Source organism: Pteropus alecto, unplaced genomic scaffold (assembly GCF_000325575.1).
Source record: "Pteropus alecto unplaced genomic scaffold, ASM32557v1 scaffold7, whole genome shotgun sequence".
Classification (NCBI taxonomy): Eukaryota; Metazoa; Chordata; class Mammalia; order Chiroptera; family Pteropodidae; genus Pteropus; species Pteropus alecto.
Window position 1 is genome coordinate 62181104 of NW_006494614.1, and position 24860 is coordinate 62205963.

The window sequence follows — 24860 nt, forward strand, 5'->3', positions numbered from 1 at the left end:
CCTCTTCTATCTCAAGCTCTCTCGCTCCCATCTTCTCTCACTATCCCCGTCTCTCTTAAAATAAAAGAGCTGGACTGGACAGCTCTGCTTTGACCACGCACGTGGGATGGTTTGTTTGGGTTTGTCTGAGAATTGTCCTTTCAAGGGTTCAGACTCTTTTCCATCGGCAACAGTGAAAGGAGAGGCTTGTCCCCGGCTGGGGGAGGGGCCAGCCGCACGGGTCTGGACCAAGGGTCACTGATGAGGTTCCCAATCTTTCATGCCTCTTTGTTTTCCACCTGTTTCCATGCAAACAGAGGGTTTTAATGCTCTTCTTGATGCATTGTGATCTGTGCAGTCACACAGAGCTGCCCCTGGAATATCTGTTCAGCTGGGCTTCCTGGAGTAAGAGGTCTAGCAGCCAAGTGGAGCAACACGATGCTTTGGTAGCCTGGGCAGGAGAACCACTGTGGGCAACTGACCTGGTAGGGGTATGGGTGCAGCCGAGGCAGGCAAGCTCTGACCGGCCCTGCACAAATAGCCCCCGGCCACTCAGGCCCTGCGATCCTGTCTCCCACCTGTTACCTCCACGCCCCCACCTAGCATACAGGAAGGAGAATTCCTCCATGTACTCTTTTGGAGGCCTGCCTTGCTTTGGGGTCCAGAATGCAGGATGCATTTGGTGATTTGGGGACCCAGCTGTTCTCACAAGCGGCCAGCAGCACTGGGACCTGGCACTCAGAGGGATTTTGCACACTGCAGGTGGCTCTAGGTGGCACTCCCTGCCCCAAGCCAATCTGGCAGCCCCACTGCTTGCAGGAGAGATGGGAGCCGCCTCAGTGAGCACCCGAGGCCACCAGGCCCAGCCTTTGTGTTTGAGCCCCTGGCCAGGGCTCACTGGACAGCTGCCATGGATAGTCCTTGTAACCTCACCATGGTTCAGAATGAGGACACTCCGCAAATCCCTTTCCATCCTGGCACACCTATACCCCTCCTGTCCTCAGGACCCTGTTCAAACGGTAATGCTTGGAATGGAGTTGATCTGAATTAAATGAGAGCGGGCCATGAAAGAGGTGGTGTGACTCTCAGCCGTGTCCACTCCAGGACCAGATACTCTCAGGGATGCAATGGAACTGAGGAAATGTGCTTGTCCCTTCTCTCCTGGCATGTCTGCCTCCTCCCTGACCTCCTTGTACTGGTCTTGGCAGCAACCAGTCACCTGAAGGCCTATGGCCAAGCTCATCCCACCTCAGGGCCTAGAATATTCTCTCCACTCACCTCTTTAGTCTTGAATTCAATTCCCCTCCCAAGAGGTACATTGAATTCTAGCTCAGCCCTGCGCCTCCCTCACAGCCTTCACCACCCATTGAGTGTGTTATCAGGGGCCGCGGCCTCCTTGTCCAGCCTCCAGGAGTCTGTCAGTGAGTGAGTGAATAAATAAATGAAAGAGTCAGGTGGGCCAAGAGGCACACGATCAATCCATTCCTAACTCCCAGAATTTGGTGAAGAAAAGAACACAGGCCACCAGCAGTATTTATAATTCTGATCGTTTTTTTTTTTTTAAAAAACAAACCCCTCCCCACACACACACATAAAAACAGAACTCCCCACCCCAAACCAGCCAAGTGTTAACAGGTTAGCTATTAACTGGAGGAAAGACATTGAAGCTACACATCAATTCATGGCAGAGGTATTCTGGCCAGGATGACATCACAGTGGCAGCAATGATGTGGCTGGGAACAATGACAGAGATGCAAGAATGGTGAAAATGCATCACAGAAGCTAGGTTGAATTGACTCTGCAAATAAATAAATGTGATGCTGACAGCATCCTCTACGTTAGCGAGACATTAGGACAAAATGGAACAGCAAAATGAATAAACAAACGCCTGCCGGTCATACGAGGGTTTGGTTTAAAACAAAACTAACTGCCACAAATGTGAACGCTCAGGACACTTGTCAGTAGTCAGAAAGAGCAAAGTCTCTGCCTCCCCAAATGCCAACACGGCAGGGTCCCAGGGTGTCGGCGGGTGGGCAGAGCCTCATAGCCACAGGTGGACCGCTCAGCAAGCAGGCCTGACTCGGCACTTCGAGATGCAGTCCCTGCCTTCTGAAGAGGGTCCCTGAGCTGGGCTGGGTCCCCCAACCTGCCTTCACAGCAGAGGTCCCAGCCCAGATGCTGGGGAGAGCCACATTCCGGAACCACCTTTGACCTCTCACTGTCTCCTTCAGTTCCTGCCCCAGTGTTAAGAGGGAACCCTGGGACTCTCGGCTATCCCTGGGAAGTTTTGCCCAATACACAAAGTCAATAATCAGTCTTGTGACTTCCTGCCTTCAGATGTCAAGTTCCACTCCAGATGAGTAAACTATGGCTCCAGGAGGATGGAGACTTCTGTGGAGGTCTGCTCTCAAGCTTCAGGAGCCATCAGGTCTCCTGACCAGCCCTACTTCCCTACTTCCTCCCAGCACGGGGTGGGGAGGGGAGGGATGAACATCTGGCCGACATCCTTTCATTCTCAAGGCCCAGCTATTTGTCAGGTTCCTCTGGATCCACTGCACCGTGTGGGGGTCTTGAAGCCTAAGGGGGTGTCAGAAGCTGAACAGGCCATTCGGAGCTCACAAGGCTGAGCACTGAGGCCTGATGCCTGAGAGCTCAGCTCGACTGCCTCCTGGGGCAAGGTCAATGGTCAGAGGCTAAGGCCAAGCCTCTCCCGGCCCCTAACACAGGGGCCTAGAGGATGACCTGACCTTAGCTGATGTTGGTCCCCAGGCTGCTCCCTGGATGTACTGACAGCTCAGAAAAGCCAGCCGGTCGCCAGACACATTAGCTGGGCCTCAGCTGCCTCCCTTGGGAAAAATACCATGGGAACCACATGGACCAAAGCCTGCTAACACAGCCTCTCTGGAAAGGAGGATCGGTGTGCTGAGCTGGGAGTCAAAACCCGAGAGTCAGGGCGGCTTCTAGAGTCAGAAGGGCAAAGTTGGGCTGGGCTCTGTCTGGAATTGAGTCTGGGACAGGTTACATAGGTTGTGGCAGGGGATGGTGGCACAATGGCCAGGAGCCAGTCTCAGACAGACTGCTGGGGTTGCCAACCAGCCAGGGAGGCCGATTCTGTGCACCCTGGGAGGGGCCGTCTTCTGGAACCCAATGGGAAGCCCTCCTTATCTTGTCTGTTTCCAGATTTCAAGTTTGGCGCTTCGTCTGAGAGGAATAGAGTCAGTTCCCAAACCAGATGTACGATGTGCCAGGAGGCAGCATTACCTGCAGGCAAGACCTAGAGTGTTGCCCACCACCTGCCTGGAGAAGCCTGAATCCTCCTGCCTTTGTGCCTTTGTTCGGGTTGTGGTCCAGGAGCCCCATGGCGTCTTGTACGACCAGGGTCTAACCCAGAAACCAGCCCTATTCTGCACATCCTTACGAGAACTCCAGGATGGACCAGCTGCCCATGACCCCTGCTCAGAGACCCAGTGGCTGCCAACACCAGACACAGGAACCTGCTCTTTCTGTGGAGGTGGGGCTGGCAACAGAATCAGCCCAAGTCCTTTGCTCTCCTATAAACCACTCCGGAAGCAGCTGTTTCACTGAGGTTTTCTCTCGTTTCGGGGGCTAAGGAGGCATCTTCCTCAGGTCTTTATGATAGAAACGTTAAGCCCTGCGTTAGTTTTCCCAATGTCACTACATCTATAACAAAAAAATAAGGAAGCTTAGCACACGTGTCTGTTAGTGCAAGTCTACTGTCCACATGGTGAGGCCGAGTCTCAGCAGCTCATTGGCAGCAGGAGTGTGTGGCTCTCAGAATCCCTCCTCCTGCGAGACTGTGCTAGAGACGGGCCCTGGGGGTCACACCTGACGACAGGACCTGATCCCTCCGAGGCCCATCATGCTGCGGGCAGAGTTAGGGGAGACAGAAGACTCTCCCCACCTGCCCTTCCCCATTTCTTTAAAAAATAATCATCTTGGTAGCATCAACCTGATCCAAAATTTAAGTTAAAAAAAATAATAATACAAAAAAAAACAAAGGTGGGAAGGGTAAAGGGCCCAACATAGCAAAAAGTCTGTAAGTCTATGGTCAGTCAGGGGCTCCGGCCTCTTCTCAGTTCGGCACTTGTGCCTCACGCTTTTGAGGAGGTATTGATAAAAGTTCGTCTATTGGGACTAAATTCGTACCAGTTTTTCACAGCAGCCCCCGCACCTGACGTGGTGGAGGGGCAGTGTGAGGTGCTCAGATGAGCTGCCTGGATGACAGACTGGAGTTGCTTTGTAGGTGGGTGAGTTGTTTCAAAACGATCGTCCTGCATTTTCCATCCGGTCGCTTCCCAGCTCTTCTCTCTTATGTCTCTTGGGGGACCACGTGCATGAGCTTCTGGCAAAAGACTGTTGTGGAAACTGCAGGGGAGGGGAAAGTAGAGTTATTTGGGGGTCATGAGATCACATGCCTGGGGAGCCAGGGACCCCCACGTCACCATGACTTCTAAGGTTCTCAGAGAAGCCAGAAACCCAGAACTTGGTGTGAAACCTCCAAGTCTGAGCATTTGTACACTGGGCTTGTGGGCCTCCCTACTGGTAAGCACCAGCCTGCACTCCTGGTTAGCAGTGGGAACACTGAGCCTCTGTCAGGGACTGTAAATCGCTCTGCAGGGTGTGGCCGCGGAACTGGGCAACAGGCGGAGTGTGCTGGCCTTCCGCCTCACCCTGGTTTCAGAACCCTGAGATCACTAGGAGCGACAATGGCACGATAGGTCCTGGTGTTGGAGGACTCGGTGTTGGAGGACTGTCTGGGGCCCACACCCGGGCCACCACTTGGAAGACACCCAGGTCGCCCACTGCTGGATGACAGCCTATGGTCCTGCAGAGGGGGTGGAGCAGGCGGGTGTGTATGAGAGGCCCAGATGAAAGCTCTGTAGGGGTTGATTTCAGGACAGAGGGTCACGCTTTAGGACCGTTTTAGTGCTCTGCAAGATGATTACCAGGGAGCCTCGTCTGGACTCGAGGCAAAGGTCTGCAGAAATGACTGACGGTGTCCTAGTCATGGGGCAGGGTCCGATCAGAATTCAGGAATGGCCACCCTGGAGATTTTACAAGCCACCTAGGATGTGGTGATTGGGGTGCAAACACCAAGGACTTTTCCAGGAGCGGGTCACATTAACAGCGGCCTCAGTACAGGCTCCTAAACTTGGCTTGTCAATTGGCCCTATGACCACAGTGCAGAGATCCTGTTTTCTCCTTCTCTGCCTTTCTAGGTCAGCCGCTGTGTTTAAGCTGGCGACAGGCAGTGGGATTTCGTTACTTGGCAAAAGCAGCCTGGTTTTCTGGAATCCCTTGTTATGAGATTAGCTTGTGCCAAGCTGAGCGTCTTATCCTTAAAATACGTGGGCCAGACGTCACCGCCAGACACACCAAGTGGCTGAACCCTTGGTCGGCGTCATGAAAAAGCCCCCGGCTCCTGCCCAGCCGCGCTCTAGGCTGTAGGATTAGATGAGACAGCAGCCTGCTCCGGAGAAGGCTGGGGTGCTGGGGGACCCCGGGCAGGGATGGAGAGAGGCCTCACTGCCAGGCTGCATTGGGGAGATACTCACAAATGCCTTGGAGGAGCCACTTGGGCTTGTTTTTCCACTGGACCCCAAGGAAGTATACCGGCAGGCCACTGAGGATTATGGCAAAGCCAATGCCACACTCCACAGGGGTCTTCCAGAAGGAGACAGCAATCAGGAACAGGCAGGCCAGGATGAAGAGCACAGGGAGTGCCAGGTTCACCTGGAGACAGAGGGTGGAGCGATGGGCATCAGTCCAGAGCTGATGCTAGCAGTTGGCATCTATCGCTCCCTTCCCACACCTGCCACATCCTGTCGTTGCAAGTCCCGTCCACCTCGCTCAATGAGCTCCACTCCCGCCACCACCTGCTCTCGCTTAAGCCATGCTCCCCCCTCAGGCCCACCCAGCCTCTCCCATGGGACCCCACAGAGCACACCCTACGCCCCTGGCTCTGAGCCCATTCCTCCTAGCCTGGACTCCCAGGGCCGTCGTAAGTGCCTGTCAAGCTCTTTCAGCATTTACCACAGTCTGACCTGTGCTGGTTTTCTCTGAGTCGGCCTCCTTTGAGGCTAGAGTCTCTGGAGAACTGAGACCTCCCCAGTTCTACATTTACCCTCACTTAGCACACAGTGCCTAGCAGTAATTACCCAAAGTGCAGACGGTACCAATGGGTGAATGCAAACAACCAGGTTGGTCCCTTGAGGCTTCCCAAAGTCAGGCGAGGTCGACCTTGCTGGTTCCCACAACACAGCATAGAAACCTTGGCCCAGCACCCACCCAAGGTCACCCAATGGGGGCATACTTCTGGGAAGACGACCACCACCCACTAATAAGTGAGGGGTACCACCTTCTCAGAGAGCCTTTGTGGGCAGGCTGACCAGCCTGCACAGCCGCAGACAGGCCCACCCGCAGAGTTCAAGGCAGACCAGCCACAGGGGTGCCCCCAGCCCAGCCCGGTTCCAGGAACCTTGTCCTGCTTCTGTACCCACCCGGCCGGGCAGGCTTGTCTAGACAGACTCGGTCGTCTGTGCACACACTGGCGAGAGGCCCCCAGAGGTGAAGGGGGAGCCAGGGTTCCACCCAATCAGCCCAGACTGCATGGCCCTCCCCAGCCCAGGTTAACAGTGGAACAGAACCCACCAAATGCCCAGGATGACATGAGGTCAGCCCACCACAGGCACAGGCTGACACAGGGACAGAGGCTACATGTGCCCAGAATGACAGGAAGACCTACCACATACACAGCCTGACACAGGGACAAAGCCCACCACATACCCAGGTGACAGGGGGACAGAGCCCGCCACCAGCAGGGAGCACTAAGGTTGCCCTGGTGCCCCAGGAGAACCTCTCCAAGGCAGGGAGCTGAGCCCTGCGGGCCTCTGTGGGACTGCTGGATGGGGAAGACAGGGAGAAGGCCCGCGGATGGGTGCCAGCTGTGGTGGCCAAATGCCACTGGGGACTGGACAAGGGACAGGAGCCGCTAGCCAGTGACCACCACGAGCTCCACCCTCTCGCTCCCCTGACATGAGTCAAAGCTGACGTGCTCACTGGGACTCTCCAGCAGGAGCAGGGCCCTTTATCACACCTCTTTTCGAAGAAACAAGGTGACCCTTGGGCAACTGTCCCTCAGTACTGCTTAATGAGGAGAGGCTTATCTGCCTGAGGCCAGGTGCAGCAGATAGTCTAGTGCTAAAACACCGCTACCCAATAAGGCTGAGCCAGTCCTGGCAGCACCCATGCTGTATGGGCTTAGATGTCACCTCCCACCCACTCCATATGGTCTCCTCCTCCGACCCCAGACAGTGCCCCCGAACACATTAGGGCCTGGCCCTCCCCAGACAGCATGTGGGCACCTCACCTCTGCCCACATGCCACCTACTCACAATCACCCAGCTGTCCTGCTCAGCAGCCCCCAGGCCAGTCAGGCACCTCCCCCTTCCTGCCTGCCCACCCATACTACGCTCATCACCCTCCCACCAGGTTTCTTATTTATTGCTTCTAATTCTTGCTAGAATATAAGCTCTAGAAAGGCAGGGATCTGGGGGCATCTATTTTGTCCTTTGATGAACCCCACACCTGGAATCACACACTTGGCAGGCACTAGACAGGTCCCTAATAGACAGTTGTCAACTGAATTGACTGCCATCCATGTCGAGTTTGGAAGCATCTTCACATGTTTACCTTGGTGGCTTCTCACCAGAACCCTCTGCAGGAGACACTCTGACTCCTGGTTCAGAGGGGAGGTAGCAACCAGGAGTGGGACAGTGGCTTGGCCAGGCACATGCCAGAAGGGCAGAACCAAAAAGCTGTATGGCGCTAGCTCCCCACTCAGGGCCCCTGGGGACACTGGGACCCTGTTTCTTCAGCACATGACCCACCAGCCCTGGTCATGCGTCAGGCCTAGGCTGCCCGTGACCAGCTGGGCCCTCACCTTGATGGGCCTCTCCAGCTCGGGCCTCTTGTAGCGAAGCCACAGCATCCCGATGATGGCCAGGGCCACACAGAGCCAGTTGAAGAAGCTGAAGAAGTTGATGACGGACAAGATGTCGCTGGAGAAGGCGTACAGCAGGGTCATGGCACACTGAAAGCAGAGAGATGGGGCAGCGTGAGCCCTCGAAGGACCTGGGCCAGCACCAGGAGCAGGACGGCCACAGACGACGGAGGGTGCCCTGATGTGGGGAGATGCCTGCGGGGTGGGCTGACCGTACTTGCACCCTCTTGCTTTAAGGAAGACACAGTCTGAGAAACACACGATTTCTCAGAAAACAAAGGCCCCACTGAGAGTGGGAAGGGAACAGACTCCTAAACCCAGCGCTTACTGCGGCATTACTTTTAACCCCAACGTCTGGGAACCAATCCAAGAACATGGCACAGGGCCCACGTAAATTGGCCAGGTACATCCAGGCCACTGAGTACCATACAGCAGTTTTGAAACTGTGGTTGAACTCTGTGTGGTTTTAAACATGTCCCAGTATCATTAGGTAGAGCCTAGTCCTCTCTCCTTAAGTCAGGCTATACTTACTGACTCACTCCTAACAAACAGAATGAGAGAAATGGCAAGTGTGACTCCTGGGGCTAGGTCATAAAAACATGGTGGCTTTCTCCTTGCTGTCCCTCTTGGCTCTCACGCCCAGGGGGCAGCCAGCCATCATGTCCTGAGCAAGCTCAGGCAGCCCTGTAGAAGCCCACACCCTGAGGAACTGAGGCCTCCTGCCCACAGGCATGAGAGGAGCCATCCTCGAAGGGGGTCCTCCAGCCCTGGCCGAGCGTCCAGACAGGACTGCAGCCCCGACCACCATCTTGTTACTACCTCACGAGGGACCCTGAACCAGGCCACCGAGCTGTTCAGTCCCAGTTCCTACCTCACAGAAACTGGCAGTGAATGCTTTCTGTTTAAGCTACTCAGTTTGGGCTGATTTGCTACATGGCAATAGAGAACTAATAAAATTGCGTGTACTAGCACAGAAAGACTAAGACAAGGTGAAGAAAAATGCACACAATGTGATCTCAATAAAAATACAAACGCCACGTAGGAATATCAGGTGCTGCAGGCATGAATGAATGAATGAATAAATAAATAACAGCACAAACGCTGGGCACACCTGTTAACACACCACAGAGCTCCAGAGAGGCATGGGGCACATCAAGCCACCTATAAACCATGCTTCCCCGTGGAGCTTGTTTCACACATGCCAGACTATTCAAAGTTGTTTTATGACTACCATGTATTATTTTTGGAATTAAAAGCTCAAAAAAAATCCAGCACCCTTTTGAGTTTAATGGAGCATGCAGACAAGGGCCCAATATGAGAAAACACCATTAACTTATCTAAAACTCAGTCTCTGCCTCGACCTGCTGCCCAGGTGACACCAGGCAAAGTTGGGAGGGCCTTATGCAGGTGGACCCTGTGGCCTCTGCCCACCACCCCCGGGCCTCCTGCTCCAGAGATGATCCTCAAGGGATACCCCAGTCTTCTATTTCAATCCATTTTCAATGCTCCTGGGGAAGGAAGGCACTGGATGGTGCCGGCTTACCGTGAACACAAGGGAGGGCATGGGCGTCAGGAGCTGCGGATGGATCATGGAGAGGATGGAGGGCAGGTGGCCCTCCCTGGACCCCACGAAGAACAGTCTGTGGACAGAAGAGCAGGCAGTCAGCCTCATCCTAGAGCAACCTAGGTAGGCTGTCAAGAGCTAGGCTCCCTCCCAGGGGCTTCCTGGTGTCCCTGACCTACTCAGGTGGCACAGGAGAAAACTCAGAGGTCTTGCTCATCTCCAGCGTCTGCCTGGACAAGGTTCACAATGAACCCATGAAAGAATCTGGAAGGACCCAGCAGTTGTGCCACCTCTGGGCAGGTAAGAGTTCCTGGTCCTTTATTTCTGTGCTATTGGGACATTTTTACAGCTATATATTACTCAATCTAACAAGAGAACTTTTAAAGCTAATGTTAAAAAGTGGCATCGGCACTGCCTCCCCAGCTCAGCCTCCCTCCTGCTCCTGCCCCGGCTCCCGCGGAGCCCGAGTACGGGAAGGTGGCTCTGGGTGGGCTCACCTGGAGGACGTGAAGAGGGACCCGTTGACGGAGCCGAAGCAGGACAGGCCCACGAAGACGGGGATGACCCAGGACATGACGCCCAAGTGATAGTTCCCGAAGTCCTAGACAGACACCAAGCGTGAGTCCCTATGCCCCACGACACCCAGCAGAGGCTGCCCCAACCTGGACCGTGTGCTGTCCTCACGGCCCCGCCCCGGCTCACTTGTCCGCACACCCCCCACACACTTCTCGTAAGACGTCTGCACATGAGTGACCCCTTGGAGTCTGGACTTTGGGGGCTGCTCCAGGGACAGAGCCTTCTTTGTAATAGCACCCGTGCCTCACTCTTCACGCCCACACGCTGGTTCTCTACACCAGGCTGACCAGGTCCCCGGTCTTTCTTCCAGCCCACATGTCCACTCTACGAGGGAATACTGTCCTGTCTCTGGCTGGGTCCCCAGCACCTAGCCCAGAGCATAGTTCAGTGAGTATTTACTCAGAAGCTGGAATGGGTGGGCACAGACCCTCACCTGCTGAAGTTGCTGGTGAGGACACTGTGGAAAGTGAGCCTATGGGCATCCCCGCAGGGCATTCAAAAGCCCACTGGTTCTATTTGGGGCCCCCCTCTGCTTGGTTTGGAAGGCTGATAATGTAGATGTTCAGCTGGCTGCCACCATGGGATCTGGGGGTGCTGCTCCCCCACCACCGAATCCTGTGTACAGAAGGCCCAGCAGAGGTGGCTCAGTATGTAAATAGAAAGAAGGTAAGGAAAGGCTGCCGAGACCTACATCCCTGTGCTCTGGGCTGCAGACCTCACTCACCGAAATGGGCCTCCCAAGTCACCACAATGGATTCACCCCCTCCATACTTGACTTTAAAAATGACTGATGCCGGGACCGCTGCAGACATGTTGATTTAAAAGTGGCCCAGGGTGCGGCCTGGGCACCAGCACTTTTAAAGCCCACTGGGATTCTCACGAGCAGCCAGAGTTGAGGACCAGTGCTCCCCACTCTCTAGTGGGCCTGGCAGAGCACGGCTCAACCCCTCCAAGCAGGAGCACCGTTTGGCGGCAGGGCCGGCCTCAGCCTCTTGGTGATCTGGGTAGACACTGGCAGGGGGCATCTTACCACGGCCACAGCCTCGGATGTCAGCATCTGCTCATTGGACAGCGTGGTGAAGTAGGCCAGGTTCGTCAGCACGTACACCAGGGTGACGATGGGGAGGGAGATGATGATGGCCAGGGGCAGGTTTCTGGAAGGAACGAGAGGCCACGTCACCAAAGTGCAGCTCCAAACAGAACCAACCCTAATGGCTGCCCAACACACAGGACCTGGTTCTGAGCCTCACTGCATGAGGAAGGTGGTAAGCAGGGAAGCTGTCACCATCACCAATTACCAGCTGGAAGCTGGCGCCTGGGTCTGAGCAGCTGTGTGAACCTGGGCTAGTGACTTGACCCTGCCAGCCTCTGCTCTCCATCTGTGAAATGGGTGCTCCTGCACATTTCAAGGGTATCTTGTTCAAGGTCACACAGCCACTGTGCGGCTGGCTTAAGGCTAAAACCCAGCACCTCTTCACCCCAAGACCCCTCCCCAAAGGCCCTGCACTGCTTTCGTCAGCAACTGTGCTGGGCCCACGGCTGGGTTCCCAGCAGAACCAGGATTCTTCCTTCTCTGACACTGAAATAATAAATTAAAAAATGTCTGTTCACACGTGTACCTGTATGGGTTGATCATCTCCTCTGTGACAAAATTCAAGTAATTCCTAGAATTTAAAGAAGAGAATTTAATTATACAATCCTTCCAAAGTCATTAGGGGAAAAATAAGAACGCAGAACCCATGGGAGCCCCTGCTGGCCGCTCTGGGCCCCTAGAGAGAAAACCCCTCACCCACCACTGGGGGCCGCTCTAGGTGTGCACTTGGGGGCAAGGGCACAGTCCTGCTCCCTCGGGACACCTATGCCTCCAACGGGCCCATCGCCTTAATCACCCCTGTCCTCTCCCCGATCCGTCTTCCAGCACCTTCTCCATTTCCCTGCCACGTGGCAACCATTCTCGTGGCCTAGTATAGCCCGGCCTGAGAGAAGGGCCACAGCTGGGGACGCAAGAGAACAGAAAGTTCACAGGGAAAGCTCCAGGCAGGCATTCTGCTCTCGGTGGGGAAAAGGCCGAGAACCACCAGGCCCAGGCTTTTGAGCCCAAGTGCTTCACACCTGTCAGCAAAGATTAACTTATAGGGCCACCTTCTCAGAGGCCAAGACACAGTGTAGAAATAACCGAGGGCTGCTGTGGCATCCACTCTGTGCTTTTTCAGGATGTGAGGGGCTCAGAACAGATCCAAGAGTGTTTCCTGCAACTCTCTAAAACTGCCTGTGGGCAGCCAAGAGATGTCTTGGATTTCTGGACACCTCCGGGCCCGGCCTGCATGTCCCAAGGCCCGAGGACCCAGACATTCTGGAACTTACCATCCCCCATAGGCAAAGAGACCGCTGTATAACGCCAACACGATGTTCCCCACGTCCAGTTTGGTGCCTTCAAATGAGAACTTGGGATCCAGATTGGACACATCACCTAGCAAAGGCCAAACAGGCAGAAAAGAATGTTGGGTTACAGAGCGCTGCACAGAGGTCATGCTACATGTTCCAGAATGCTCCTGGAGCAAAATACAGTAACAAACAAAACCGGTGGGGTGAAGGCTTTCTACCGCGACAAATTAAATGCACCTGCTGGGCCACCGACGCATTCTCCAGACTTAACCTGCGGCTGGGAATGCGGGCAAGGTGAGCATGATTCTGCCGTGACCTGGGGGAATGTGACCAAGGGGGCCCCGGTCCACCTGGGAGGGGGATGGCAGCTCTGCAGCCCCTCAGCCACTTTGAGTGCCAGCCTCCTGAGGCAGGTACAGGGACATGTCTGCTTCCACAGGAGTGCAGGTCAGGAAGGAGGGGCAGATCAGCCCTGATCACCTCAGAGTATACAAGACCCCATGATGTGAGCCTCAGGTCAGGGGGACCTGGGTCTGAGCTTCGTTCTAGCCCTTTGGGTCCTGAGGATTGAGAGCTGCTAAACCTAGGCCAGGCTGCTCACCTGTGTGACAGGATTCTGAATACCCCCTCCTCATGGCCACTGAGAGCACGAAATGACCTGAAAATGACTCAGATCCATCCCTGGAACACAACAGCCTCCAAGAAACTGGGCTGAATGAGAGGACAGTGTGGGCTGATGGTGCTGTGACTTCATGGAAAGTCTCTTCCCGGGGACAGTGCCGCATGAACACCTTCTGGATAGGTATTCCTGGGGGGTGAATCTCAGCCTTGCTCCTTAATCCAGATGGGCAATGCACTAGGCTCCTGGACATAGGGGTGGGGTCTGGACAGCTCAGTCCGTTTCTCTGCTGACCATTTCTACCTGCAACAGACCCTAAATTCCATGGCACACAGCCTCCCTCTTTTGGAGCCTATGGACGGACAAGCCCATCTGATCTATGTTGTGGCTCAGGAAGGTCCACATGTGAGGGTCCCAGGGCCGCCCTATCAGAGGACAACAGAATGGGGGCTCAAACAATAAAGGCTTCTTCTTTTCCAGTGCTAGAGGCCAGAAGTCTGAAATCCAGGTGTCGCAGGGCCGTGCCCCTTCTGGAGGCTCTAGGCCTGCCTCTTCCAGCTCCTGGTGGCCCCAGGTATCCTTGGCTTGTGGCTGCATCATCCCAGTTTCCGCCTCCTTCCTCACGGGAACTTCCGGTGTCTCCTCTTCTGTCTCTTGTAAGAAGGCTTGTTAAATTTTGGGCACATCCTAATCCAGGATGGTCTCATCTTGATCTTTACTTTACTTGATAACATCTGAGGCCTTTTTCCAAATAAGTGCAGTCACAGGTCCCATGTGTTTTAGGGGCCACCATTCAGCCCAGTACAGCAGACGCTGTGAAATGTGGGTATCTCAGAAAGATCTCTGGCTACTAGAGCAGTTTCTGGCCCTTTCTGAAGCTGTTAATCATCTGTAAAATGGCTCAGGAACACTCGGGCCTGAACCTGAGTAGCTCTGTGAAGAGGGGCCAGCCCATCAGCCAGTGCCAACAGACACTGCTCTCCACTGATGAGGGTCGTTTGACCCTGGGTTTTGAGTTCCTGGCTCTCGGGATGGATGTGGCACAGACATGCACCTCACAGGTGACTGCCTTCCAGGAAGGAGGGCTTAAAATAAGAGCAAAGGCACCAATGGGAACAGAGGCACCCATTCCACCTCCTGCCCACCCGACGCCTGGAGGAGTGAGCTGAACTACTGGTCAAGTGTGGACTGTTTGGGGACTGTTTCTAACAGAGTCCTGTGGTTCTATATGTGAGACTCTGTGCCCCATCCTGATGAGAAGCTGCTGCCCACGTCCCACTGTGGCCCTGGGGCTGCTATGCACAGGTAAATGTCACCCATGGCCAGTGGGTCAGCAGGTCCCCAGGGGGGACAGGGGGATGGAAGACCCCACAGGAGCCCGAGGACCCCAAAGGAGTCCCTGCCGTCCATGAGGGTGACAGCCTCAGTCATCCTGGGAACAGGACAGGGTGACAGTATGTGAGGTTTTCACAGAGACCTGTGAAAGGGAGCTTCCCATAAAGCCAGTCATTTTACCTAATTGAAGCCCGCACTTCAAAGGCAGCACCAGATTTCCCACAACAAACGCGGTCCTGCTTATGGGTCTCTTATCCTAGAATCTGCCAGGGAGCTTATTTGTCCTGATCCTTCAAGAGCACTTGGGCCTTTGATCTCCTGAGCTGGAGGATGGACATGGAAGCCATGAGCCCGCCCACAAGGCCATGGTCTTGTGACCAGAAGAACAGGCTCCAGAGTGGCTGGCAACTCACCCGGAGTGCCCCCTGCACATAATCTGTCTCAGAGGTCCAGTCCCAGGACAGCTTGGTCACAGGGTGGTCAGGAGGGTGGGTGGGGGCAGTACTGAGAGCCAGCTCAGGACAGTGAGCTCTTCAACAGTACCTCGAGAGTGCTCAGAGCCCCTCTGTGCCCCCTCCCAGCTGCTCCCCTGTGAGATGTTCTGGAAAGTGCATTCCTTTGTGTCTGCAGAGCCCAGTCTATCCTAGGTCCTTGCCCACAACTTCTTCTGTGGGGAAGGGAGAGGAACATCTGTCTTACAGTCAGGGAAACTGGGGGTGAGGCCACCTGCCCAGGGGTGTGGGACCTGCCTCTGGGTACTGCATGCATGAGCCCGAGTCCACACCACCCTAGGACACTGCAGGTGCTCCTAGAGTCTGGAGGAGCTGCCCAGGATGGCTCCTACCAGCCCAGATCTCCAAAAGGTCACATATCCCCCATCCCTCGCCTCAGCCCACGGTGCTGCCAGGTCAGGCTCTTTCAACCACTTTCGGAACTTTAAAGGTCTCTCATGATAAAGGTTCCTTATAAATTATGCTGGCTTGTCTTGAATTTGTAATTTTCACATTAATCTGCCCCATTTTCTTATTAGAATATAGGTTTTTTTAATCCCTTGTTTATTATTCAGATTGGATTTCTTTTTCCACATGCTGGGATAGATATCGGTGCAGCTGTGAAAGCTGGCTCCCACCTCGAGCATGATCCTGATTTAGTGACATTGTGTGTGTGTGCACACACACACACACACGCAGGCACACGCACATGTGGTTTGGAGACACTACGAAGCAGAGAAATGGTTACTGCTCTTGTTGAGGATAAGATTCAAGGCCTGAAATACAGCCTGGGGCTTTCAGGTAAGAACCAGATATTTTCGACCCTGAGTCCTGGGAGGCCTTCAATGTTTTTATCAAGAGATCACCAGCTCAGAGTTCTGACATGTAAATGGCAGCCATCTCCTTGAGCCAGTCATGCTGGGGACAAAATTCCTGCCATGGAATGGTATTTCCTAGGATTTACAGCTTGATTTTGCAGCCAGCCTCTGAAACCCCAGGGAAATACTAGCTGTTTCCAGCTTCAATGCAGATTGAAGCATCTCACCCAGCTGTACCTGGGACCTTGGTCAGGGCCCTCCCAACCAGCCCATGAGGCTCCTATTCCTAAAACAGATGTGGCTCAGCTGTCCTAAAGGGACCTCCCTCGGTTGTCCAGGACCTCACTCCCAAAGTCCCTTGGAGGAAAGCATACGTCCAAGAGCACAAGGGGACAGTACCCCCAGACCCCAAAACCTTGAGCACAGCCAGCAAACCTTTCACTTCTCTCCTGGCACAAGGTAGGATGTGGTGAGGTAAGGTGGGTGGGGCAGTTTGGTGGGGAAGGGCAGGCAAAGCTCAGTCAAGAATTCAGCTGCTTTGGGCCCCAATCAAGTCACCACAAGTCTCCCTGAAGCTGTCCCCCTTTCCTGTTGCCTGCTTCTCGCCTTTCACAGGCACAGCGTGCCCACTGTGCAAGGACGGAGGAAGCGATCTGAGAGTGAACTGCCTGAGAGTGACCAGCACACACGTACACTTGTGGCAGAGTTCCTGGGCTTGCTCGGCCTGCCTGTGCTGGATGCTGGCCTAATTTGGAGATCCACAGCTCCACCAGGCACCTGACCAAATGCTGGCTGAGTGTGCTGCCTGCCCCCTCTCTCGATGGGTGCCATGGAGCAGGCACCAGGTCTGCTGGCTCTGTGTAGCACTTGGCCCGGCCCCCATAGGGCTGGCTCAGACTGAAGGAGCTCAGGGGTGACAGCTCAGGAGTAGTGGCTCTGTGCTGCCCTCAGCTTCCACGGGGGCTGGAGCCCTAACAGCAGGTGGGTGATAAGAGGTTTGGAGAGCTGGTGAGAAGGCCACCTGCCTGTCTCCAGGGCAGCAAGAAGTGAGGCGGCCACACTTCCATTTAAACCTTTTCCCACTTGGGAAAAAAAGTGCACCTCACTGCCGACAATCATTTAACATCATGCGTAGGAATGCTACGTTTTCCAGGATCTGCCATTTTCGGCAATCGAGAACTACTATATTTTGTAAACGGAAATACCACTAGTAAAAACAGAATGCTATAAACAAAATAATGTCATTTGTTTCCAAAGACTATCGATATATTAGAGCAATATGAAAATAATAATAAAAGCGAGATATTCCATGGCAGACTTTGGGGGTAAGGTTAGGACTGTAATACGCGAGTTATCTTGGGGTAAACGCTGCAGCCACAAGTGCCGCTGGTGAATATTCTCAGAGCAAACAGGAAATGGGTTAAAGATGTTTATTAGCAGCTGCTCCATACCTGGCAGCCACGGTGGAGGTGAGATGGGAGACAGGGCACCTTCCTGGAAGGAGGGAGGACTCTGGACTCCACGTGGGGTTCTCAACTACCACCTACCCCAGCAACCAGGACACATGCAGCGATGTCTAGAGACACTAGGGGTTTTCGTGCTGTGGTGGGGGTCCTCTAGTACAGCAGTCTCCAACCTTTCTGGCCCCAGGGACCGGTGGACCGGTGCTCCTATGAGAATCTAATGCCTGATGATCTGAGGTGGAGCTGAGGCGGTGATGCTAGCGCTGGGGAGCGGCTGCAAATACGGATGAAGCTTTGCTCGCTGGCCCATTGCTCGCCTCCTGCTGTGTGGCCTGGTTCCTAACAGGCCACAGACCTGTACCAGTCTGCAGCCCGAGGGTTGGGGACCCCGCTCTAGTGGGAGGCCACGTATGCTGCTCAACATCCTCCAATGCATAGGTGGCCCCACAACAGATGGTCCCAGAAGGCAATAGTGCCAAGTTGAGACCCCACTCTAGAAAGCGCATGACAGATGCCTGGCCCACATGCCACTGTTCCCCTAGCCAAGGCAGATCTACTAACTGTTCCTGGCCCTCTCTCCCATGGACCCCAAACCGAGGCATAATTCTTGTTTCAACACAGAGCTCCAAGTATGGGCAGACATGGATGAATGACTTTACAGTTCTGCCTACTAGAGCTTTAGCTTCATGGGGCCCCAGTCCACCTGGAAGGCAGGCAGGAAAGTGACCATGGTGCAACGGAAGTAGTGCAGGACCTCCCAAGGGACAAAAGGTAGGAGTGTGGGAACCCTAGGACCCCACAGTATGACTCTGATGGCTCCTGTCACACTGTGGGGCTCCCTGTACCACACCACCCCTTCTCTAGGGATTTTCTGTAACCTCAAAGCCACCTCTAGCTTGCATTCCACCTGGGACGATCCCTACTCCAAAGCCCCTGCACCTTCCGTCTGCCTTTCTCCCCTTAAAAAATGTAGCCACTAGTAACACCTTCAGGAGGGCTGTTGGGAACGAGAAAGCTAACACACAGCCAGATACTGGGCCCTTTGGCAAGTTGCAGGGTCACAGACTGCCTTGGGAACCAGGCAATGCTGGCCTCCTACCCACTGAGATCCCCCAGAGAACCAAAGTAATTGGGGTGGGAGCATTCAAAAGGCCCCGGGGCCTTTTGACTTCAGGGAAAACCAGCCCAAATTCCTGTGTCTCACACACGCAGCCATGGAAACTATCACCCGGGGGGATGGGGGGAGGGGAAGGGTGTACTCCCAGCCTCAGAGAAGCCCAGCAGCCACGTGCATGTAGGAACAGGACCAGGAGTGGCCCTTCCTCCCGCCCGGAGGATGCACCAGCCCTCTGCCTCCGGAATCAGAGAACAAAGAGCTCCCCCAGTCCCTGCAGCCCCCGCATCCCTCAGAGACCTTGCCCTACCTCTGTTCATCAGGGGAAGGCCTGGTCAAACGCTCAGCAGGCTTGGCCTGGGCCCTGGGTCCAGTCCCTCATCCACTCTGGCCCTGCCTCATGTTTGGGAATGGTGATGCGACAGGAACCTGGGTTCAGGGGAGGCCGAGGGTAGGACAGTGCTCATTTACTACTATTGTAGCTTCATCGCCACAAGTTCTTCCACAGCTGTCTGTCTGTGGTATAGTCTTTTCAACTCCTGGCAAAGCTGGCTCCTTGGCCTCACGATCAGCTTCAAGACACAAATTCCAGTTGGAAAGGACCTCTTCCCACTGCACAGGCTGAGAATCTACCGTGCCAGCATAGGACTTTGTGGGGAAAAAAAAGCTGCAGCTCTGGCCCTGACTGCTCTGTCCATGCGGCTGACCGCCCAAGGCACAGTGAGTTGAGGGCGGCAGTGGGCATGAGCCCAACTTTTGGGCCTTTGATTTCATCTCAGAGGGTGGCATCTCATGTGACTGCAAATCTATTATGATTCTGGATGCTGACTTAGCACAGAGCCGTGCAGGCCTGATGAAAGAACTCAATTAAAAGTTATCAAAGAACACCCACAGGAAAAGCAACAAACCTTCCCTCTATTGTAGCTTCATCGCCACAAGTTCTTCCACGGTGGCTGAGGGGGCTCCCATGTCTGCCATGTGATCAACACTGGGCATTCGAGAGGAGACCGGCCCTCAGCCCCATCCCTGTCTTCTGGGGCATGGATGACTGGTGCAGAGAACCGAATCCCAGACCCATGCCCCACCTACAGGTTACAGCAACCTACAGTCATGGCATGAAGCTGATTCCCTCTGAGATGAATTTTGCCTCAGGTGCCCTAATGTAAGGAGGCCAGGCCTGGGAGCATTCCATGTGCGGATCCCCTCCCTCCCTTCAAGGGAGGACAACCCATCGTACTGGCCGCCAAGGTGCCTGGCAACATTTCATGGCAGCAAGAGATGGCCCCGAAGGCCCTGGGGCTGCTGTTGCTAGTATCACCATTTCACAGACTAGGAAACTGAGGCTCCAGGAGGCAAGGTAACCAAGGAGAGGCATCCTCAAGACCCAGGCACTCCCAGACGAGTGGCTCCTTCCTACCTGCCCCTGCCTGGGGTTCCTGGCTGCCTAGGCTGTTTGAGTGGACTTTTCCCACCACCTCCCCCATAAAGCCCATCACTGCACTCTCAGGCAGGACAGTCGGGGCCTTCCACCGAGAGAGCTCATGTCCCAGAACATGGTGATCATCACAGGCCCTGTGGGGTTGCTAACACTGATACATGGGATTGGACAGGCCACTGCTTCTCTGAACCCTGGGGGTCCATTAACCAGAGAACCAAACGCAAACTGTAAAGTGACTCAGACCATTCTCTAGCTCTGGGAGAACACTGTCACTCACAGGCCTGCCTGGGCCTTCCCTACTGCAAGGCTGCTCCTTCTGGCCAGGGGACATCTCCCATGCTTCCTCGATCCCCCATCTCCCAGTCACCGTGGGACAGTGCTAGACACAGGAGATAATCGACGAGGACTCTAAGTGCCTCTGCTCCCACTGCTAACCACACCAGGTCTCCTGGCACTTAAGACAACGTCCCAGTGGCTGCGTAAGCTAGTGTGAGCTGCTGTGGAGGCTGAGGAGACAAGGGGCCAGGGACGGGGCCCCAGTGCAGGGGACATCTCCTCCCATAACTCCAAGTAGGGCATCCTGTTCAGACACAATGTGAAAGGGCAAGAAAGCGTTTCTGTGGAACTCTTTATCTGCACCACTCTGTGATCCACTCTGTAACTGCTCAAGGAGACACGAGTTGCTCTTCCACCGGATGCCGCAGGAAAACCACAAGGGTTCCATTGTGCGTCCTCGGCAAAGGACACAGGCACGAGGGAGGATCCTTCTACACCCCACTCCCACCCTCCTCCCACCCTCCAGGTCTCAGAAATGCTGCTCGGCTTTAGGAACAGCCTGACCTTGGGGCTATGGACCCTGCAGGGCGTCACAGGTAAGTTGACAGACAAAAAGGACAAAGGCGGGTGGAGGTGGCTGGAAGGTTCTTCCTGAGTCGCAATTTGCCTGCTTCTCTTCATGGCCTTCCCCCAACCCCCAGCCAAGCCACCCCACCCACGCTTCCTGTGATGGCTACTCTGGCCACCCAGATCTGAAATGCCCACCTGGGCTCAGTCTCCCCTGCTGAAAAGACTGGGAGTGAATCCAGGCACCTCAGATGGCCTCGCATGCCCTGCTCACCCAGCATCCCCCACACCCAGCCACAGGGGCAATCTGAGCTCCTCTCACACCCAAGACCTCAGCCTGGGGCCCTACAGAGCAATCCCTTTGTCACGTTAAACTCTGTGCCTTTATCCGGCCACTCCTTCCCACCCTCAGAAGGACCTTCCTGGTCTGCCCTGGAGCCCAGTCAGCCCATCTACGATTTTCCTGTTCATGTTATATTTGATGTCCCCGTGCCATAGTACTGGATAGCAGGGCTGTGTCCTCATTGGGTCTCTGCACAGAACCACACTTGGAGCCTCAGAAAGTTCTGGTGAAGAACGAGGGCAAGACTGTTCATGGGTCTTACGGCAATGAGGAAATGAGGCCAAAAGAGGCCTGGTGGCTGACAAATGGCCGGCTGGACTTGAACCCTGGCCTGCTGGGCCCCACCCCAAGCCCCTTCTGCAGCCCCGGACCACCTGGGTACCTGGAGTGGGCCCCAAGGGTGCAGAGAGAAAGTGCTTGGGCCAGTCTGCCAGATGACAGGTGATATTCTCCAGACACAAGATAGCCAGAGGCCAATCTCAGCACATATAGCTGAGCCCCTGCCAGAAGGACCCAGCCCTCCTTCCCGCCCATCAGCACAGGGATCCACGGGGAAAGAGCAGGCTACTCGAGAGGGAAGGAGAGTCAGACAACTGTTGTGGGACAAAGGGGTCAACGTTTTCAACAATGTGTCCTCTGGAAAGGAAGGCATTCATCTGGGAACAAAGTAAATCTCTTAAAGAAAAACAGGAGACAGGAATTTTGCAGACACCGCACTATATCCCAAGTTCAAAAAGGAAGTGCTTTAGGGTGGTAGGATGTTTTCGACAGCAACGGAATTATAAACACATTATGTATTCAAGCTGAACAAAAGCTCTTTGCTATCCCCACTGAAATTTGTTTTTACGAAAGTCAGGTTCCCCCCTGCTACATTCCTCAACTTTCTGTATTTGATCCTATCAGCTAAGAAATGCCTTCACAAGCAAAGTTTCTATCAAATGACCCATCTTCTGACCAGACAAAGTCTGGTAGGTACGGAATGGATTTTTTCCCCCATCAGTCCTAACTGCTGAGCTCTCCAAGAGGCCAAGTTCCTTGACACCCGAGGAATAAGGAGTAAGATAAAGTCTTGTCTTCAGGAAGATGCTGGAACCTTAGGCCCCTGAAAGGCTGTGGAGTATAATGGGAGTACCCAGAGAAGCAGCGGTAGGGATTAAAGGCAGATTCTGGCCCATCCCAGCCCTGCCTGTTTGGCTCACCCACAGGTGGTATTTCAAGGACTTCCTGGGTGACCTAACATCACTGGTTGGATGCACACTCCCAAGAGGAAGTGTCGCTCCTGAAGCAGTGCCCTGGGATACCTTCCATAAAGTTACTACAAATAGGGTGGAATTTCTCCTTCAATGAGGATGACGAGCGTAGCTCCGGGCGCTGGGTTCTTACTAGGTGCCATGCTAACACTATCGTATATATTGATGTATCAACCAAAGACGGTCTGCCCGAATTATCTGGATTCTTGCTTCCACTTTATTAGGTCGGCGTACACCAGAACTGTGGGCTTCTCTCTATGCTGAGAGAGGAGCAGTGAGGGCAGGCATTGTGGCAGCCACTGCAGCCCCACGTGCACCCAACTCTCCTGAATCATGAGATTCGTCACCCCCGAGTCCCATGGTCTGCAGATGCCAGATTCCTGCAAAGTGCTGTGCCCCGTGTGACCAGTAGGGGGGGTGGAGGGAGCAGGAAAGTCTAGAACCTCAAGGATGGATTTCTGGGTGTCACAGGCAGAAGCCCTGAGGACACAGGTATGGGGCCATTAGAGGGCGTTCCATCCACACAAATCACAGCTAGCCAGTCCCAAGCGGGGCTGAGCTATGGCAACAGCTGCTGCTGCATGGAGCTTCATGTGAGGAGAAATGACATGAGGGGTGTGTAGCCCCTGTGCCTGCACCCAATTGTGGAAGCGACCCAAATTCTGGCTCTCCCCATGAGGGCTCTGAGCTATCTCCAGGATGAGCTGCCTCAGGCCAGCAGTGCCCTTGATGAGGTAGGGGACACACACAGGGCTGGTTTCTGTGTCCCCAGCTTTCTAATAGTACTCATCAGGTACAGAGTGAGGCCCCAGTGTCCAACCTGCCCCAACTCCCCAGGGGGCTATGAGGAGCTTGCTGTGTATTCTCATGGTGACCTCGTCTGAAGAGGCTCTCTTGGACCAGCCACTGCAGGATCGCTCAGCTGTGGAACCAAGACAATGCCCACCCTGGGCCTGCTGCCTACCCCCTCCTGGAGAAACTAGTACTTCTGGTCACCAAGAGACACTTATAACAGTGTTCCTGACAGCATTTTCCATAGTGGCCAGAGACGGGGGGACCACTCCATCCCTGCCCACAGAATGATAAGCAAATCACAGCACGTTCACAAGGAACAGGGCCCGACAGTGAGACAGTGCACTGCCACCGAACTCCACGGCCTGGGAACTCACGCTTGATGGGAAAAAGTACTGATCGTGGAGGAGAGATCAGCATGGTGCACACCGGTGGTTAGGGGAATCCATGGACCCCTACTGGGGTCCCGGCTGTTCTACATCCTCCCCTGGGGGGTGGCCACAATTTACCTATCAGGCATCTATAATCTGTGTACGTTCACATGTGAAAAATCTACTTCAATAAGAAACAAACTATTAACAGCTCCTCTCTGTGCTAAGATGAGCCAGGCACAGTGGTAAGCTCTCTCCTCAAACCCCATATCACCATCCTACCCCGCCGTGCCCCTCTCCCACACCCCTCACGGCTCTGGGACTAATTTAACTTGTTGGGTGGTGTTCGGTCTAACTCAATGTCAGTGCCTCTCCTGGGACTGCGTGACCCAGCTCACAGTGCCCCAATTCACGTATACCCTTTCATGCTAGCATGCTAGATAGACCTGAGGGCTGGGGGCATTCGGGGCGGAGGAACCTCCTGTTTAGGGTGAGGGTGCACAGTGAGGGACTTGTGTCAGAGCATGGCAGATCTGTGGGCTGGCTGGGGACATTCAGAAGTGGGGACTCCCCCCACCCTGTGCATAACAGGCCCTCCAGGATGGCTATCGGGACTCAGAGGCCACACTCACCCTTGCCGATCTGGATAAAGCCCAGCAGAATGATCAAAGCCAGAGCCAGGAGTTTGGCGGCGGCGAAGGCATCCTGGACGCGTGTGGCGGCCTTCACGCTGTAACAGTTCACGGCCGTGAGCAGCACTGTGGAGAGAGGGCAGAGAGTGAGTCCCGCCCAACAGGTGGTCGGCACCAGGGGAATAGGCTGAAAGGGAACCCAGCCCTTTGGTGGGGGCTCATCCTCTGGGACTTGTTTTGATAAACCTGACAGCTCTCCAGGCCCAAGGTCAAAGGTCGAGGACCACACTCCGCTTGAGCTGTGATCCTAGGCACACCTGGGCTATCACAAAGGACATTTTTCAATGAATGAATTTCTTTCCGTTTTTAGAGAATAAGCAGCATTTTATTCTATAACAGTATTACAGAAAGCAAAATAAAATGTTTAACACAACTTGAGGCTATTACAAATCTAATCTGGCATTACAAGTACACATAGGCTCAAAGACAAAGAAAAGCTGTTCAATACGGTTAATAAGCCCCTATCAGGACTCTGGTGTCAGCTTTAAATGGTATATCCTGTAACCATCAAAAAAACACCACAGTCCCTACTCCTTTCCCCAGTGTCCTCAAACCCGTGTGACTCATCAAACTATCTGACAGAAACAGACCTGCTCAATAACAAAAGGTCACCTTGACACGCAGACAAAGAGGTTTAACGCAAAACAAGTGTTCTACACAAATGTTCAAACAATGGAAAGTATTGAAATCTGGACACATTAAGAAAGAAAGTACTAAGGTTTTAAGCTGCCTGAATATTTTAGTAGAAAGGAAGAATTCGTTTT

The 24860-nt window shown here is 54.2% G+C and overlaps 1 protein-coding gene across 1 annotated transcript in view; it reads right to left on the bottom strand.

Annotated features, from left to right (window-relative positions):
- Positions 1 to 1640: 1640 nt before the first annotated feature.
- The window catches only part of SLC7A5 (solute carrier family 7 member 5), a 42826-nt gene continuing 19606 nt past the window's right edge, over positions 1641 to 24860 (bottom strand). The window contains exons 3-11 of the mRNA XM_025042522.1: positions 24037 to 24162; positions 12507 to 12612; positions 11762 to 11806; positions 11173 to 11296; positions 10064 to 10167; positions 9546 to 9642; positions 7943 to 8092; positions 5556 to 5733; positions 1641 to 4365 (exon numbers count right to left, since the gene is read on the bottom strand). Coding sequence (XP_024898290.1) covers positions 4310 to 4365; positions 5556 to 5733; positions 7943 to 8092; positions 9546 to 9642; positions 10064 to 10167; positions 11173 to 11296; positions 11762 to 11806; positions 12507 to 12612; positions 24037 to 24162 — 986 coding nt within the window. The 3' untranslated portion in view covers positions 1641 to 4309. The remainder of the gene's footprint in view (positions 4366 to 5555; positions 5734 to 7942; positions 8093 to 9545; positions 9643 to 10063; positions 10168 to 11172; positions 11297 to 11761; positions 11807 to 12506; positions 12613 to 24036; positions 24163 to 24860) is intronic.